Consider the following 18,456-nt stretch of genomic DNA (forward strand, 5'->3'; position numbering starts at 1 on the left):
CCACCGCCCGGCATGTTTTCCTATTTTATCATGTAATTATTAGGTATATTCTCAATTTGTTTTCAGGTTTTGTTAATAATAGCTATTCCTTTCTCCTCATCATTTAGTATGTATGTTTTATCATGTTAAAAAATTTAATTCAAAGCATTTTATTGTTATTATTGATTTTTTTCTTTTAGGAAAGATAAATTATTCATTAAACTATCAAGCAAATGCTAAGATGATATTTTGCTAATGAATGGGATGTGTGATTCTTTTATTATGTTTCACTGAACATACAAATGAGACTATTTCGGTCATCAAACTTCAAACATGAATATCTCAGGTATATGCAAGTTTCACAAAGACCATTTATATACAACCTATTTTGCTGTTGTAGACATTGAGCCTTCTTGTTTTAGTTCTTTAATATTTATCATTGTACCCAAACTCACACTAGATTTGTCATATATATTTATGACATGGATTATATACTAATGTGCAACAAGGTTGATAATTAAAGTATTATAGTTATTCTAATAAAAAGTCTCAAGTACTTTTCAATGTACTTAATATTTTTGTGTCAGTAAATGTGAAAGAAAAAAAAACAATTCCATTTTGAAAGCTTACTGCCTTTGTTTTTAGATGATTAACACATTTCTCAGGTTAAATGTTGATTTACTTTCCAGTAGAAAATAACTTAGTGGCACTTTTTGTTGTGATTTAAGGTAGTTTAGAGGTGATTTGCTCAAAAAGCCAGATTTTGTACAAAAACAATAAAAAATATGAATTTGAAATGTTTTCATGTGTTTGATATTTAAGAAGACCAGTATAGGAAAGAAAAGAGCCTAACAACATTCCACCATGCTCTCAAAGACGCAAAGCCAGATTATGACTTCCCTCTCTAACAGTGTTTAGAAGATACATTTCCATGTAAATATATATCTCTATGAGACACTGTATTATCTTCCACTTTCAAAATTTTGAGAAAAGCTACGGTCTACAACAGGCATATGCCAATGATGTTGGGCTGTGAAAAGGGAATGGCTACATTTGGGTGGAATCAAAAAATAATATAGTGGTCAGATGAGATGGTTAATTAGGCAAAGGCACCTGCTCCCCAGGCTGATGACCTATGTTCAATTTCTAGCACCCACATGACAGAAGGGAAAAAAAACTGATTCCCAATGTTGTCCTCTGACTTCCCCACATGAACTGTGGTATGTACACCCCACACATAAGCAAATTAATTAATTAATTGATTAAGAATAAAAAAGGAATGATAATTGAAGCTCAAGTTAGAAATTTGGAAATAAAATGAAAATTAAAGCACCCTACTATTCAAATCTCCAAATTAAAATTTCTAGATTTCCCTAAGTAGGATAGGTTTAAGATATTTATCATAAATAAATATTAATTCCTGAAGGTCAGAATATCTGAGGACAATTAAAGTTTTCTGATTTCTGGACATTTATTTGCGGATTCTTTATAGTTCTGTCATCAGTAAAATCTCCCGTTTCAGCTGGGAAAATTTAAACATCCAAATGTTAAACCAATAAATAAATCAAGCAATTGAAAGAAATTTTGTGGTCAAACTCAAATTATTATACTTCTGTCCTAGAATTGGAGATTGCATTATTTTTTTTTCTCTTTGGGCAAGCAGACCAAAGACATTTGTGCTGAAGATCATTAATCAAAGAACAACAGAAAGCTTTGTGCTACAAAAGTATTCACAATTTTAGTGTTTTTGTCATAACTTTGTATTTAAGCGTTGTGAAATTTAGTATAAGTGGTTGTTGATTTGTGTATTGTGATTAGTTGGTGGCCATTGGCATCACTGGTTTTTCACTCCAAAGTTTATATTTATTTAAAACAGCTGAGCTTTCAGTTTTTCTTTCATTTGTAATTTTCTTACTTTGGGGTAAAAGGCTTTTCTTATAGATTGGAAAATCTTCATAAATATTCAAAATGACATTTCCATTGTTTCTAATTCTCCAGAGAAGGGGTGTGCTTACACTGTTATAACTTTAATCGCTAATTGGAGTATCCATATTAAATTATCTCACGAAGTTTTCATCCAACAAATCTCAAAATATAAATAAAACTTGTTACAACATTAGAAAATACATTTGTTTTAATATGAGTTCTCATCATTTAAGGAAATTTGGAGAAAAATAATATTTAAATAATTTTTAATATTTAAGACTACTACAATTATGATAGATGATATAGTTGATAACTTTTTTCATTGACTTTAAGATGTACTTATTTGATTTTCTTTTCAAACAGGGAAAGCACTAAGAAAAATTATAATGTTATTAAAGTGCTCAGAGCTGAGGATGGAGAGATATTTCATTTAGTATAAGAATTTACTGAACAAACATAAGGTCTAAGTGTGGAGCTCAGCACCCATAATAAAATAAATCCAGTGTTTTCCATGAGTATGCTTATAATACAAGAGCTGTACTATGGAGACAGAAAGAATAATGGATGATGCTGGCCAGATACTACCTCAGATTTAGTAAGATACTGTCTCAAAGGACCTAGGATGAGGGCGATAAAGCAGGACTCTTGACACTCTCCTGTGGTACACATGTGCAGACATCACATATTTAAACAATACTCAAAAATACTCAAATGCAGAGAGAGAGAGAGAGAGAGAGAAATGTAATCGTCACATTAAGAATTAGACTAGAAGCAAAGCACGGCACTCACTTTTTCCTACTGTTAATAAGGAACGCATTTGTAACACAATACGGAAACTTAGACATCCAGAATGACATAGAAAACTAGTTTCCTTCTTAATAAACACAGGGCAGGTTTGGTGGCTTTACCTTGAATTCACTTCATATAAACTTTTAACAAATAAACTGCTAGCAGAGTTTGAAATGAATGCGATCGGGGTATATTCCGGTTAAGAGCTTACACAAGCGCACATGGAGTTTTGAGTTGCAGCCTTTTTCCCCCCTCATCTATTCTTTTTGAAACATTACTTTGCATTTCTTTTTACTATATAATTCCCCAACGAAACATTCTGTACTGCCTATGTAACTAGGGACTGATGGGCAATGTCCCTTACAACACCAACATAACTAAAGTTCAGTGAAAGAAATGCAGAAAGGTAGACATCCATAATGTACCTTACTGCCGCATCTGATCTACAGAAAGACAGGAATACAAAGCAAAGTAATCCATGGCCATGAAACTAAGAGGTACCTAAAGAAAAGAAACCCTGAATACTGGTGAGAAAGATAAACACATATATAAGACTATGGAAAAGAATAAACTGTACTAGAACAACAAATAGACAAGTGAGAATTAGGAATGTGTCAAACATTATAAGACAAGAAAATGACAGCAATTAAAATATGACTTTCAGTTCCAGGTCAGCCAGAGCTATTACACAGAGAACCCTTGTCTTGAAAAACAAAACAGAATAAAAATATGACTTTCAAAATTAATTACTAATGTGGTAGTCTCAATTAAAGACACATGTTAGAAGACTGGGTTAAAATGTGTGTATCTTGCATCCAAGAAATGTACATCAATAGAAAAGACAAAAAAAAAAAGCCTTGAGTGACGGCCTAGAAATATGAATTCCAAACAAATGCAACTAGAAAGAAAGCTAGTTTACTAGTAACAATATCTTAAAAATTGACTTCAATGCAAGATTATTCAGAGGGATAAAGAAGGTCAAATCATACTGATGAAGACAATCATGAATCTAGGGGGCATTGCATTTCTAAATATAAATTCATCTAGCATTAGCACATCCAAATTCATGGAACAACTAACCTCAAAACCGTAGTACTGGATATTTCAAAACCCCATTTTTAACAAAATGTGAGGTGTCCAGGCAAAAATAAATGTCAGAATTAAATGACATGTGGATCAAAAAAGTTTAGCAGACATCAAAGGAATATCCATGTAAAAACTAAAAAAAATGCACATTCTTTTCAGTATTCGTGGAACTTTTCTAAAATAAACCATATTTTAGAACATAACACCAGTTTCAGGAAAAACTAACAAAAAACCTGAAGTGACTTCTTGTTGTCTATATGATTACAGTGAATAAAACTGAAACCAAGAATAGAGGAATATATTAAGTCAGAGACTGAACAATATATGCTTCTTAATGATAAATAATTATTTCAAATACATCAGGAAGAACATAAAATATCTCTAGAACAGGATGAAATGAAAGCTTAACATATTGGAACTTGTGGATACAAAGAAATGGTTCTAAAATTATAGAAGCTAAAAGCTGAAATGTATTTTGAAAAAAGAGGAAATTTGAAAATATAACTTAATAGTATACCTTAAGGTGTTAGAAAAGTAAAAATGAATTAAACTCCAAATAAGTAGTTTGAAAGAAATAATAACAATTAAAGCAGAGAAAATGGAAATGAAAATAGAAATAAAAAAATAATGAAACAAGGTTATTTCAAAGCCAAGACTGTCTATTCCTTATCCATCTCAACCAAAATAAAGAGAAGACTCAAATTCATAACATGAAAGACAAAAAAGATACATTGCAGTAGACTGATGAAATTCAGAGTATCTTTATGGCATATTGTAAAATCCTGCATTATAGTAAATTAGAAAATCTAAAAGAGTATTCTAATTCTAAAATTGGATAAAACAAATAAATAAGAAATAAAATTATGGATCCATTTTGCTAACAAAATGGTATGAAACATTTTTATTAAAATATTGGTATATCAAAATTTCAACACATCCCCAAAAGCATTCACAATAACAGATTGTGCTTCATTCCAGGGATGCAAAAATAGTCTATTATAAGTAATTCAACAACGTATTCAAAAGATCATTAACCATGACCAACTATCTATATAAGAATATTAAACAAACTAAGAAAGGGTTTGTCAATGAAATTCAGTAGAATATTATTCATTAAGAGACTGTAGGATAAGAATTACATGATTATTTTCTCATCCATTAATTCTTCACTCACATCCAGGCCTATTCCATATTTTAGCTATTGTGAATAGAGCAGTGATCAATATATATGAGTACATATAATTGAACATATAATTGAAGTAGGATATATAGTCCTTTGGCCGTGTGTTCAGAGATAGTGTAGTTCAGTCATGGTAGATTTGCTTCTAACATTTTGAAGAACACCACACTGATTTCTATAGTGGTTGCACCAGTTTATATGCCACCATAGTGAATAAGGGTTCATTTTTCTCCACATCCTCACCAGCATTTCTTGTCATTTGATTACTTGATGCTAGTCATTCTGACTGGGGTGAGATGGAATATCAAACTGGTTTTAATTTGCATTTTCTGCTTGCTAACTATGGTGAACATTTTTTAATGTATTATTTTGATGATCATTTATGTCATTTTTTCCACCTTGATTTTTTGAGCAATCTGTTAGGCTATAGCAATATAAAAAATGTTGAAAATAGAAAAAGAAAACAAACACAAATAAAAGATATCAAATTCTTGCTTGCAATTAAATTTTCACTAGTATGTAGATTTTGCATTTATATATTACATTTAAATATTATTGTTTATTCTTTTTTATTGGATAACTATAAATCAAAAATGTTTTATTGGAAAAAATGTTCATCTCATTAATAAATTATTAATGACCAAGCAGGGCACCCACTGGGAAATTTTCAGTAATTGTTAAAAAATATTAACTTGAGTTAAAACACCATAAATGTGATTTGGCTTTAGTTTTTTGATTCATTGTTTTGTTTTTTTGAGAAAATGTCTTATTATGTAGCCCAAGCTGTCCTGCATTTCAATATGTGGAACCAGTTTAGCCTTGAACACACAGAGATCTGCCTGCTTCTACCTCATGAGTGATGGAATTAAAAAAGTGCACCACCACACACAAAACAGAAACAGTGAACTTGGATGTCTGGTGATATTGCTCAGTGGTCTTCATGTCTAGCATGGTGAATTCCTGAGTTTGATACAGATCTTTAAAAACAAAACATGATGGTGAGAAAAATAATTTCCAAAATGTGACTTCCTTAAAAAAAAACTTAAAAATAGTAATGAGGTAGCAGATGATAATGGAAGTAGGTCCCGTGCAACATTACCATGAAAGAATGTGCGAACTAAGAGAAAAATGCCAAAAGCAGCAGATTTCCCTTAAGACATGAAAGATGACTGGCAGATGGGAGTTCATTATTGGTTCAATCAAGGAAGAAGTACAATCCCTAAAGAAGAAGGTGTACCTAAGTGAAGAACTGGTCCCCAAAGATCTAGACATACACCATTGCCTAGCATGTAAATGCAGTAACTCCATTTCGTCTTTATATCTGGGCTCTGTGACCAGTGCCCAGAAAAGAGACAGAGAAAGCCCCTTCATTACCCATAGCCAAGTGTAGAATAGTGATAAACTGTGTAAAATATTCTGGTGTCTCACCCAGTGGTCAGTGTAATAAAAGGGAAAGCTGTATGCTTCCCTGTGATTCTTCAGTGTTAGGGAGTAGCTTTATGAATTATGATCAGTAGCTCAGAAAGATTTCAAAAGAGTATGGGGTATTAATTTTGTGCTTCATCATCTTGGAATCAAGGAAATTTAAGTCCTCTTCAGGACTTCAGGGTAAATTAAATTGGTAAGTAAGAAAGTTTTCTCACCAAAAATGGTTACGTTTTGAATTCTACGCTGATTTGTAATTGACACCTTCCCTGAGATATGTTTAAACTTTAAAATGATAATATGAGATAAGAAATTTGTTTTGACCCATGTGTTACTTGTGAAATGCCCAACAATAAGCTAATTCAAGTATAACTTTCTTGCACATAGACCTACTTTTATTTGGTTTTAATGTTTATACATGTAGTGAGAAGAAAACCTTTAGATATATCCTCTTACCAAATTCAAGTTGACAATGGGGCATTATTTCTGTTAACATGTTGACCAGTAGTTCTCCAGGTCTATGCATCTTTCCCAATTGAATGGATTTCTTTTTGGCATAGAGTCCCTGTATGTTTAAAACCAACATCTTGGATTTGTAACCTTTCTTTTTCTTTTTCAGCAGTTTATCCAGTGACCTTTGAGATCACTCTATCCTTTAAAAAAAACCTTTTTTCACTCCATTTGCTCTAGTAAACAACATTCTATTTCCTGATTGTGTGGATATAGCTATTTTAGATTACACATATCATAAAGGTCATAGTTTTCCATTTTAAGCTTTGATTTTATTATGTTTGTGAATGGCTTTGTATTGAGCTAAAATCAAGCATCCAAGATCTTCCTTTCCCAAATTCGTGCAGTCGTAAAATTTAACCAAAAAAAAAAATGTCCTGCAAATTGGGCAGAAAATGTTTCTGGACAAAAACAAGAATTGCTTGTGGTGTCTTAAGTAACAAGTTCTATTTCAACAGATTTATCTCCCTTCTAAATTTATGGATTTTGTTGTGACAGGCTGGTATCTAAACCAGAGAGGGAGCCATAAATAAGAGATGACAAAATGAAGGTAGTCCCTTCTAGGGAAGTTTTTATAAGAAGGGTCTGGGAATCCCAAACACTTAACATCAGGATTGCTGCAGCTGACTTCAAGGAACTTCAGCCAGTCCCTGACCCCAAGATCATGAGGGTCCTTGTTTGGATGGCCCTTATTAGCATGCTCCCTATTTGCTTGACAAAGATAATCCAACTGGAGATTACTACTAGAAATGTGATTCATGATAACCTCCCAGAAGCCATTCACTTTTCAATTTGGTCTGTTCTCTTTATTTTGGTATGAATCAGATGCTTGGAAAATACATGCATGCACATGGGCACAGAGAGAGAGAGAGAGAGAGAGAGAGAGAGAGAGAGAGAGAGAGAGAGAGAGAGAGAGAGAGACTTAGCTATACCATATTTTTATTAACAATAGTAAAATAAAGGAAGGGCAATTTGTTTTCACACATCTTACTTCTCTCTTCTCTGTTAGTTTTTCTAATAGTCATATTGGGTATGACAGTACCACAGTCAACTTGTATACACTGTTGTTGCTCTAAAATGCATTTAGTGTTTAAAGTCTGATAATGGGCAAGATGATGACACTGAGTAATGTGGTACTATCCAAGGTGGCTCTTTGGTTTCAAATTGATCAGTTTCTGTCATTTCTACTAGACACCTCACTTACGTAGGAGAAATATTTGTGCTGTGTTCTTTTATGATACCTGATCTCATCTTTGTTGTTTCTGTTCACACAGATTTTATTACAGAAGAATGGCTTTAGAAAATGCTTCCTTGGTTACTGAATTCATCTTGGTGGGGTTAACAGACCAGCCTGACCTTCAAATACCCTTGTTCCTCCTCTTTCTTGTGATGTACATGATAACAACATTGGGGAATTTGGCTTTGATCATGCTAATTTTATTGAATTCTCACCTTCACACCCCCATGTACTTTTTCCTATTTAATTTGTCCTGCATAGACCTTTGCTATTGTTCAGTCATAACACCCAAAATGCTAATGAATTTCACACTAAAGAAGAATGTTATTTCTTATGAGGGATGTATGACCCAATTCTATTTCTTTTGTTTTTTTGTCATTTCTGAGTGTTATGTATTGACAGCAATGGCCTATGACCGCTATGTGGCCATTTGTAATCCACTCTTATATAACATTGCTATGTCTCCGAAGGTGTGTTCCTATCTAATGCTTGGTTCATATTTGATGGGGTTTTCTGGTGCCATGATCCACACTGGTTGTGTCCTGAGATTGACCTTCTGTGATGGGAACACCATCAACCACTATTTCTGTGACCTCCTCCCTTTGCTGCAGCTCTCCTGCACCAGCACTTACGTCAATGAGATAGAGCTGTTCATTGTAGCAGGAAAAGACATCACTGTGCCCACAGTCATCATCTTTACCTCTTATGGCTTCATCCTTTCCAACATTCTCAAAATAAATTCTACTGAAGGCAGGTCCAAAGCCTTCAGCACTTGTAGCTCCCACATAATTGCTGTTTCTCTATTCTTTGGATCATGTGCATTTATGTATCTAAAACCCTCCTCAGCTGGGTCTATGGATCAGGGAAAAATATCTTCTGTCTTTTATAACATTGTGGTCCCCATGATGAACCCATTAATCTACAGCCTTAGGAACAAAGATGTTAAAATTGCTCTGAAAAAAACTCTAACCAAAAGAAAGTTTTAGTCAGAACTTGATATCTTTTTACTGTAGGAATACCACCAAGAGTTAGTGTGTATTGGTCAATATATTTTCCTACATTCCTCATTGTATTGTTTTGTTTTTTCCTACCAGGGAGAGGAGAATTTGTAAATTGTTTTGTTTTCTGTAGGTTTTCTTTGTTCTCCACCATTGGGAAACTATTTTCCTTCAGCATTTTAGCAATTTGAGAACAGCAGTAAGTAAATAACTTTCCCCCTTTCATTGATAGATTCTCAAAAGTACTGATGGTTCTAACAAGTCCTAAAAGAGATTACATAAGTAACAAATGCCCGCATATTATCTAGCAGTGCAGTTCTTATTTGTAATTTTTTTTAGTTGTGAGTCAAATAGTCTGTCTCTGCTCCTGTCTTCCTTTCTTAGATGACCATATGTCATTTTGATATGACAGTCCTCCATGATTGCATTCTTTCACCATTGGCTATTAAATATAATCCACATCACAGCTATGATACAATGCACTTAAATTTCTTTTTTTGTCAGTGATTATGCATTTATTTTGTAAAGACAAACTTAGAATATTTAGCTGTTTTAGGGGTGTGTGTGTGTGTGTGTGTGTGCGTGTGTGTGTTCAAATGAGACTATTAATGACCTTGAAAGAACCCTTTAAATGACTCAATCACTGAAGTAGAAGGAATCACCATTTTCTAAAAAAAAAAAAAATGGACATTTTAAACATAAAATTTCAAATTAATTCCAGTCACAAAAAGTCAAGATGGGAGGTCAATAGAACCTTCACAGTGAATTTTAAGGTACTAACAATTTCCTTCCTTTTTGCTCTTCTAAATATTTCTAATATTCAAATTTCAAAATCCATGTTCTCCATTCACTAGAAGAAGTATGCTACAAATGTCCTGTTGCTCAATCATTTTAAACTGAAGATGAGGTTGGAGAGGGAGTGCCATTGGCAAAGGGCTTGCAAGCCTGAGAACCTGAGAACCTCCTCCGAAAAAAGCTAAGTGTGATGGAAAACATTTCTAATGCCAGTACTGGACGGTTAGAGATGGGCAGATCCTTAAGCTCACTAGAGTTCAACATCAGGCTTACTTCCTTTAGCACCATTCAGCTTGTTGTTTCAGATAATATATCTCTTTGACCATGAACTCAATGATTAGATTAAGGGCGCGCACGCACGCACGCGCACACACACACACACACACACATACACACACACACACATACTTGTACATAATGCAAATAACAAAAAAGATATACAAATAAATTAATAAGCTTTAAAGATGATGTCATGAAACAATTTTGAATAGACAACAAAAGCTCTGACACATATCTTTTTGAGGTATTCCTGAGGTTTGGGTTTTGGGTGCTATTGTATGATAACAGCTTTTAAATGTTTAAATTTTCAAATATTCCTTGATGGTAAGAGCAAATAACCTTGGCTTCACCGTGTCTAAATCTCTCCCTTCAAAGACGTTTCCAAATGTAATCGCCAGTGTAAAGTACTATGTGAGTGCTTTTAAGAGAAGATCGGTTCAGGGCAGCTGTTGTTCTGGTCGCACTGGCAAAGCACTCGCAGAACTGGATTCATTCTTATGGACATGGAGTCCTTACAAAAGAATACATTTATCCCTCTACTGCTCATTCTCCTCCTTGCGTCGTGGCTCTTGCTCTCAGCCTCTATGTCTTCTGACATAAGATGCTGCTTCAGAAAGGCCCAGACCACATTCAGACAACTTGACTGTGGACTGTGTGACACTGAGAACTGTGAGCTAGCTGCTGCCTTCTTGATTATTTCATCTATAGAATGCTGATGGAGCAACAAATTGTAAAATTGTATGTATTATAGACGATACTATTATAAATAACGTAATAGCTTGTAGGGACGATTGTTTTTTGAGTGCATTTTCTGAGTCATACCTGCTGTTAAGAGAGTTACATCTATGCAGAGTTGTATAGCTTGGTCCTCTTGTGGGACTCCTAACAGCGGGAACAGTGACTATCTCCAACTCTCTTACTGGCTTTTGGGACTCTATTCCTCATACTGGGTAGCCTTGCCCAGCCTTAATACATGGGAGGTACTTAGTCTTACCGTAGCTTGATATGCCATGTTTTGTTGACACTTGTGGGAGACCTGCCCTTTCCTGAACAGAAACGGAGGGGGAGTGAATTGGGGTGGCAACAGATGGGTGGAGATGGGAGGAGGGACTGGGAGGAGAGGAGGGAGGAAAAACTGCAGCCAGGATGTTAACCAAATAAATTAACTAGTTAATTTTAAAAAGAGAGTTACATATTCATTCCTTTACAGCATAGCTGTCCTTTATTACCTGCTGAATTGCCAAGGATAGAATTGTAGCCCTGTGAGTACGATGTCTATATAATTTGTGTCAGGGAGATATCAGCTTTATGTGATGATTGTGATTTTTTTATATACCCACTCTAGAAGACTTTTAGTTAAATAATAGACATCTGATAGAATTACCAACAATATTATCTATGACTATAGTGTCTTTTATGGAAGATATTTTACTAAATGATAACTTCCTCCCAGAGAAAGACATTTTAATTTACTACTCAAGACAGCCATGGTTGAGTTTATAATTGATAGTTCGTATCCATTAATCTGTTTAGTGAGTTTTCAAGTTTATCATTTATCCATAGTCATACTTTTTATTTGTATTATTTGTGTATCAAACAAAATAATGGCTTAAACTACTTAATTTTCATAAATATGTATCATTGCACTTGCCTCCTCCTAATAACCATTGTTCCCACAAATACTTGTCCATCTTCTTTGATGTCATGGAATTTTAATGTACAAATATATAGGTACATATATATTTAATATTAGATTCTGCAAATGTGGAGAAACATGCTATTTGTGTTTTTTCCTTACATTATACTCCACTTCTCCTCTGCCCCCAACCCATTAGTTTTCTTTCTCTGTCATATACTATTTCCTTCAGTTTCATGTCGTATATATTTAGGTCTAGATCCTGAACGTCACAGAAATGTGTGCAATTTGTCTTTCTGAACTTCATTTATTTAATGTAACCAGAGGATTTTCAGGTCTATCTATTTTCCTGCACCTAACACAGTGTTCTTTGTTATAGGTTAATTAGCTCCACTGAGTTTATAAATACATTTTCTGCAATTATTAATCGGTGATGGGCATCTAAGCATGTTCAATTTGTTGATTGTTGTAACTAGTACTGTAATAAACTTGGATGTACAAAGGGCTCTGTGGGATACTGTCTTTGATTCTTCTGAGTACATACAAAAGAGTATTATGTCCCTAGTTAGCTATTAGCAGGCTTGGAGGTTGTTGTAGATGTAGCATTCCCTTCTAGTCAGCATCTTCTACAATTAAGAATTTAAACTGAAGGACTCTGATAACTTGTCATCTGACTGAAACCTGAGTTATATTTATGGTGTGGGGGTGGTGCATGACATATTTATTTATTACTCATCAATACATTTAATTGATAGGAAATAGAGTGTAAAGAAGATAGAAATTTCAACATTTAACATGCAGGAATGAATGAGATTTATAAAAAAAGTGTTAAGTTTGGTTCCTGCCATGTACCAGGGATGAAATTATAATTTATACATATATACTTTTACATCAATTCTGACTTGAAGTGTTTACACATGTGTGCATACACATTACTGGTTTTTTTTGTTGTTTGTTTGTTTCTCTTTACATCCCATCTCCTGGTTTTCCATATTCTTCTGGGTATTTTTAATAGTCACCTTCACCTTTTCTCCTAAGGTGCTCTTTCTCTATACCCAGGTTTGCTCTACAGGTTGTATTTTCTTTCTTCTTTGTTGATGGATGTGAGTGATCGACAGGGTTAATTTGGTTGATCTGACTGGGTAGGTGGGTGTCCCTTTCCTCCCTGATGGCTCCATGTTTGTCACTCCCAATGCTGTGCTCTGGGTTGAAGAGAATGACCTTCCCCGAATAGAGGACCAGTCTTCAGTCAAGGGTATACAAGTAGCTGCACTCCCCTGTTAGAACCTCCAAACAAGCTGTCAAGGTACATGACACTATAATTATCTATAAGGTCATAAGATTTCTGTCTAGTAAGAAACTTTATGATGGAGAACAGAGTCATATCACTGTCCCATCACATAAAATGTAATCCAAGTGACCTTGTCAATCACTTGGATAGGAAAATTCCCCATCTGCCTTAGAAGTTTTCTAAGAAATATAGTCTGCCTGAAATACAAACTAGAAAAGCAGACTCACTGACTATTGTACATTCTCATCTATAACTTCTGTGTTCTACAATGGTCATTTGGTCAATGTCCACTCTTACTCCTTGAGAATGCCCAACTTGGCTGTGTTATAAACTCTCTCTATCATTTACATTATGCTGTGTGTTCCTTTTCTGAGTTAGAACCAGGGAACCAAGGCTGTGAAATCTGTATGGCTGGAGTGATGCAGCTTGGTATTTCATAGTTATGAGTTACAGTCTTTTGTAGTGACTTTAAACATGACTGCAGTAATTTGTATATGGAGCAGTGGTGGTTGAGTGTTACACTTATCTCCCATCCTCCACAACATTTGCTGCTGTTTGGCTTGTCAATAGACATTCTAACTGAGATAAGAAGGAGTCTCAATGTAGTTGTGATGTGTGTTTCCAATCAACTAAGAATTCTGAGCAGCTTCACACACACACACACACACACACACACACACACACACACACACACACACACACACCATCTTACTACACTACTGAAAACAGGATGTTTAATTCATTTGTCCATTTATTGACTGAATAATTCTGTATTTTGAGATTTAATGTTGTGTGTTTTTACACAGTATAAATATCAGTCTCCTGTTAGAGATAGTTGGCAGATATCTTTCCCATTCTACAGCCTGTCTCTTCACTCTGTTGATTATTTTCTTCACTGTGGAAGGAGGCTTTTAATTTCATGTAATTCTATCTCTTTATCTTTCTTATTGATTCTAAATTTCTTAGAGACATTTTCAGCATCCTTACCACCATGTGTGTAGTGTTTCTTTGCCTGTTCCTCTAGCAACATCAAAGTTTTGGAAATTACATTAAGGTCTGGATCAATATTAAGTTGATTTTCCTATTAAGTGACAGAAAGGCACGAAGTTGTATTCTTTTTCATATACATATTTTCCTGGCTTATAGTGTTGAAGAGGCCATGTTTTCTGCAATGTGTTTTGACATTATTGTCAATAATCATGTACCTAGAACTAAGTCACCTATTCCTTTTCATGGGTCTAAGTGTCTGCCATTGTGAAGTACCATGATGGTTTTGTTCCTGTGGATTTGTAGCGTGCATTGACAACCGGTGTTCTCAAACCATTAGAATTGTTCTATCTTGTAGCTGAAAGTTTTTCTGTGTTCTGCCTGGTCTGTAGCCACTCAGACCCAAGTAAACACATAGAGGCTTATATTAATTAAACTGCTCAACCATTAGCTGAGGCTTACAACTGACTAGCTCTTACATTTAGATTCAGCCCATTTCTGTTAATCTATATGTTGCCACGTGTTCCATGGCTTTATCTGTGTGCCATTACATGCTGCTCCCTAGATGGAGGCTGGCATCTCCTGACTCAGCCTTCCTCTTCCCACAATTTTCCTCATTTGCTTACCCTGCCTATACTTCCTGCCTGGCTACTGGACAATCAGAGCTTTATTAAATCAGCTTACAAGAGCATTATCCCACAACATTTCCCCTTTTTTGTCTAATCAAAAAGGAAGTTTTTATCTTTAACATAATAAAATTATATATAACAAATAGTTATCAAGCAAGAATCATAGTTACAATATCTAGTCTATATGTATTTAGCAAAATTAAAGAAAAAATTCTATCTGTCCTATATTTGTGAGTCTAAAGTTTCATATCTAATTTATCTTTTATCATAACCAAGGAAAACTCTAATTATAACTATCTAGTCTTTAGCTACATCAAAGACATCAGAGGGATATAATGTTACTCAAGTAAACAGAAAGAGCATTATAAGCAACTTCCAAAAATCTAGAATGACAGAGACAGCTGGCTGCCTGGACAGTCACCCAAAGTTCTTCTGCAATGTTGGGGCACGCATTCTTCAGCCTACAGGCCTACAGTTTCTCAGTTTTTTCCTGTGTCCTGTAGAATGTCTGGCAGTTTCCTCTTCAAAGTAGGAACCTGAAGGACCATCTCACCTTGCAAAGTTCAGTGTTCAACTTCCCATGGGTCCTGCATGTTTAGTCAACACAACATTTTGTCAAACAGTCCAGGCAAGAACAGTTTCTTGCCCAAATGGCTATTTTTGACAACAAGAAGATAAACTCCCTATGGAGTGTCTTCAATGCCCATCTTTCTCTTTGAAATAAATAGGTGCAGCCAGAAGCAGATGTGTCTCACTGTCCAGAAAGTCTAAGATTTTAAAACATTTTAAATGCCATATTCTGTAGTGCTATGGGATGGTCTGTATGTCAAATGTGTTGCTCTGATTGGTCAATAAATAAAACACTGATTGGCCAGTGGCCAGGCAGGAAGTATAGGCAGCATTAACAGAGAGGAGACCTGAGAGAACAGGAAGGTGGAGAGAGACACTGTCAGCTGCCGCCATGACAAGCAGCATGTGAAGATTCTGGTAAGCCACGAGCCACATGGTAAGTTATATATTTATAGAAATGGATTAATTTAAGATGTAAGAACTAGATAGCTAGAAGCCTGAGCCATTAGGCCAAACAGTTTAAATAATATAAGAGTCTGTGTGTTTATTTTATAAGTGGGCTGTCCGACTGCTGGGGCTTGGCGGGACCCAGAGAGAAAGCTCCAGCTACACTGTAGGTCTTTGAAGTGTTTGAAGATTATCAATCTAATTGAAATATATCTATGTATACCTAGAAAACTTAACATGACTATAAGTTTGATTATCATAGATGACTTATTATTAATCTGTATTTCTCAACAATACACTACAATTTTAAATGAGTTGCACAAACAAAATATTTTAAACAAGAGTAGAAATATACATACAGTATAACAAAATTAACTTTAAATTTGTATCAATAAACTAAAATCTATACCAATGTAAAACATTTATCTTATATTTTTATATCATATCCCCCTTTCTTCGTTTAGAAAGAAATTGACTATGACCAATAGCAATTTGTAACCAATAACCAAAACAAAATCAAACATCCATAATCTATTTTTGGGGAATGTGGGCAGAGTTTTCTAGGCTACTTCCTGCTGATAGAGGGCACTGGTAATCTTATGGGGACATTAAGCAAATTTTAGGATTATGGTCAAGTCCTGACTGTAGTAGTTTGTGAGGTTGTATTCTCTGAGCCATTTGTCTTGAAGTTGATTTTGGATGTTGGATGATTTGGGCCATGGTATCATTGGAGACCTTTCGGGGGTCTTGGCTGGTCAAACCGTATTAGTCTGAAAGCAATCCACAGGTTCCCATCTTCTGTGGAAACAAAAGCAGAACCACTTTTCCAAAGCAACATATCCTTAAACATAGATTTGGAAATCAAGGTATTCATATATATATATATATATATATATATATATATATATATCTCAGCAGCTTTTACAATCAAATGTCTCTCTGCAGTTAAAAATCCCAAAGACAATATAATCCAGACTCTCTGTGTAATATCGAATTTTACATGGCTTATTTTTTATATTACCTTTACTGTCTGTTTAAAGACTTTATTTTTTAAACCTTTTTTTAATGTAGTTGTCTACATTTATTTTTTTCTTTCTTTCAAGCCTACATACATGTTTACATACATTGTAAACCATTTAAAGTCATATTCCATCTGAATCTTTCTTATTGTGAATCTATTGTTTTAAACTGCAGTAGTTAGTACTGAAGCAGCAGCCTTGGCTGCTGACCCCACCCATCTCAACTTTTTAACATGGTGGAGATAATTCATCAGCAGCTCTGGGAGCCATGCTGTCTGCTGACTCTGGGAGGCACTGGGTCTATGCTTCCATCTAGCACTGTGCAGCCCAGAAACTTCTTTTTTTTCTTTTACTTTTTTTTTTCAGTAGTAGTAAAAGCTATATCTACCTTGCACCATGTTGCATGGCTTGCAGAAACCTCTGTGTAACTCAGCAAAAGCCTGCCATGCTATAGCTCTATCCCGCATGCTGTGAACCCACCACATCCAGGGGACACATAATTGTACTTAGGCCCACCATAAGTGACATGAACTAAGAAGGTGCTCTTAGCTACATTTATAATCTCTTCTTAAACTCTCTCAGGTTTTAGGTGAACACTCTTGCCCCATGTTGGGCGCTATCTATAGCTGTAAGTTTTCCTGTGTCCCACCCAGTCTGCATCCACTCAGACCCAAGTAAACACACAGAGGCTTATATTAATTAAAATTGATCAGCCGTTACCTCAGGCTTACAACTGACTAGCTCTTACACTTAAATTCAGCCCATTTCTGTTAATCTATATATTTCTACGTGTTCCATGGCACTTTACATGGCTTATTTTTTATATTACCTTTACTGTCTCTTTAAGGTAAGAGACATTGCATGCTGCTCCCTGAATGGTAGGCTGGCGTCTTCTGAATCAGCCTTCCTCATCCTCTTACCCCACCTATACTTCCTGGTTGGCTACTGATTTTATTAAATCAGTTTATAAGAGCATTATCTCACAGCACTATCTTTTTAGGTTTTTCATTGGATATTTAGAGTCTGTCATGTTTCAATACTAATTTTAGGAATTTTCTATTTCTGTGAAAGTATTATTGAGATTTTATGATACTTATAATGAATCTGCATATCTTTATTGGTAATATAGCCATTTTGATGATATTAATTCTTCTAATCCATGAGCATTAGTCTTCCCATCCTCTAGTATTTTATCCATAAATTTAAAGTCCCAATTGTAGGGTCCTCAGGTCCACACTTAGGTTTATTTCTAGGCAATTCTCAAGTTGATATGAATGGGGAATGTAGAATCCTCAGGTCTTCACTTGGGTTTATTCTTAGGCATTTCTGATATTGATATGAATGGCAAATTTTCTTAATTTCTTTATTGGTAATTAAGTTTCTTATTTGTATATAGAAAAGAATATTACTTTGGGATGATAAGTTTTTATGCAGTTACTTCCCTGAAAGAAGTTATCAGTTCTACAAGTTTTGCAGAGATGTTTGTAAGTTCTTTTATATAGGATGGCATGATCTAAGATAATTTGATTTTTTTAAAATAAAGATTTAAACATCATTTATATATGTGTGTATTTGTATACGGTTGTGCATCTCAACTGAGGAGAGAAAACCCCTGAAACTGGAGTTACAAATAGTTGTGTCTTTTTTTAAAAAATTGTATTTATTTTTGACTC

The 18,456-nt window shown here is 34.7% G+C and overlaps 1 protein-coding gene across 1 annotated transcript; it reads left to right on the forward strand.

Moving 5' to 3' along the window:
* The first annotated feature begins 5,819 nt into the window (after positions 1-5,819).
* Positions 5,820-9,118, forward strand: LOC128103572 (olfactory receptor 145-like). Its single transcript, XM_052728078.1, has 2 exons — positions 5,820-5,833; positions 8,182-9,118. The coding sequence occupies exons 1-2, from the start codon at positions 5,820-5,822 to the stop codon at positions 9,116-9,118; spliced, it is 951 nt and encodes a 316-aa protein (XP_052584038.1).
* Positions 9,119-18,456: the final 9,338 nt, after the last annotated feature.

This window comes from Peromyscus californicus, unplaced genomic scaffold, assembly GCF_007827085.1.
Source record: "Peromyscus californicus insignis strain IS unplaced genomic scaffold, ASM782708v3 Scaffold_11__1_contigs__length_118956290, whole genome shotgun sequence".
Classification (NCBI taxonomy): Eukaryota; Metazoa; Chordata; class Mammalia; order Rodentia; family Cricetidae; genus Peromyscus; species Peromyscus californicus.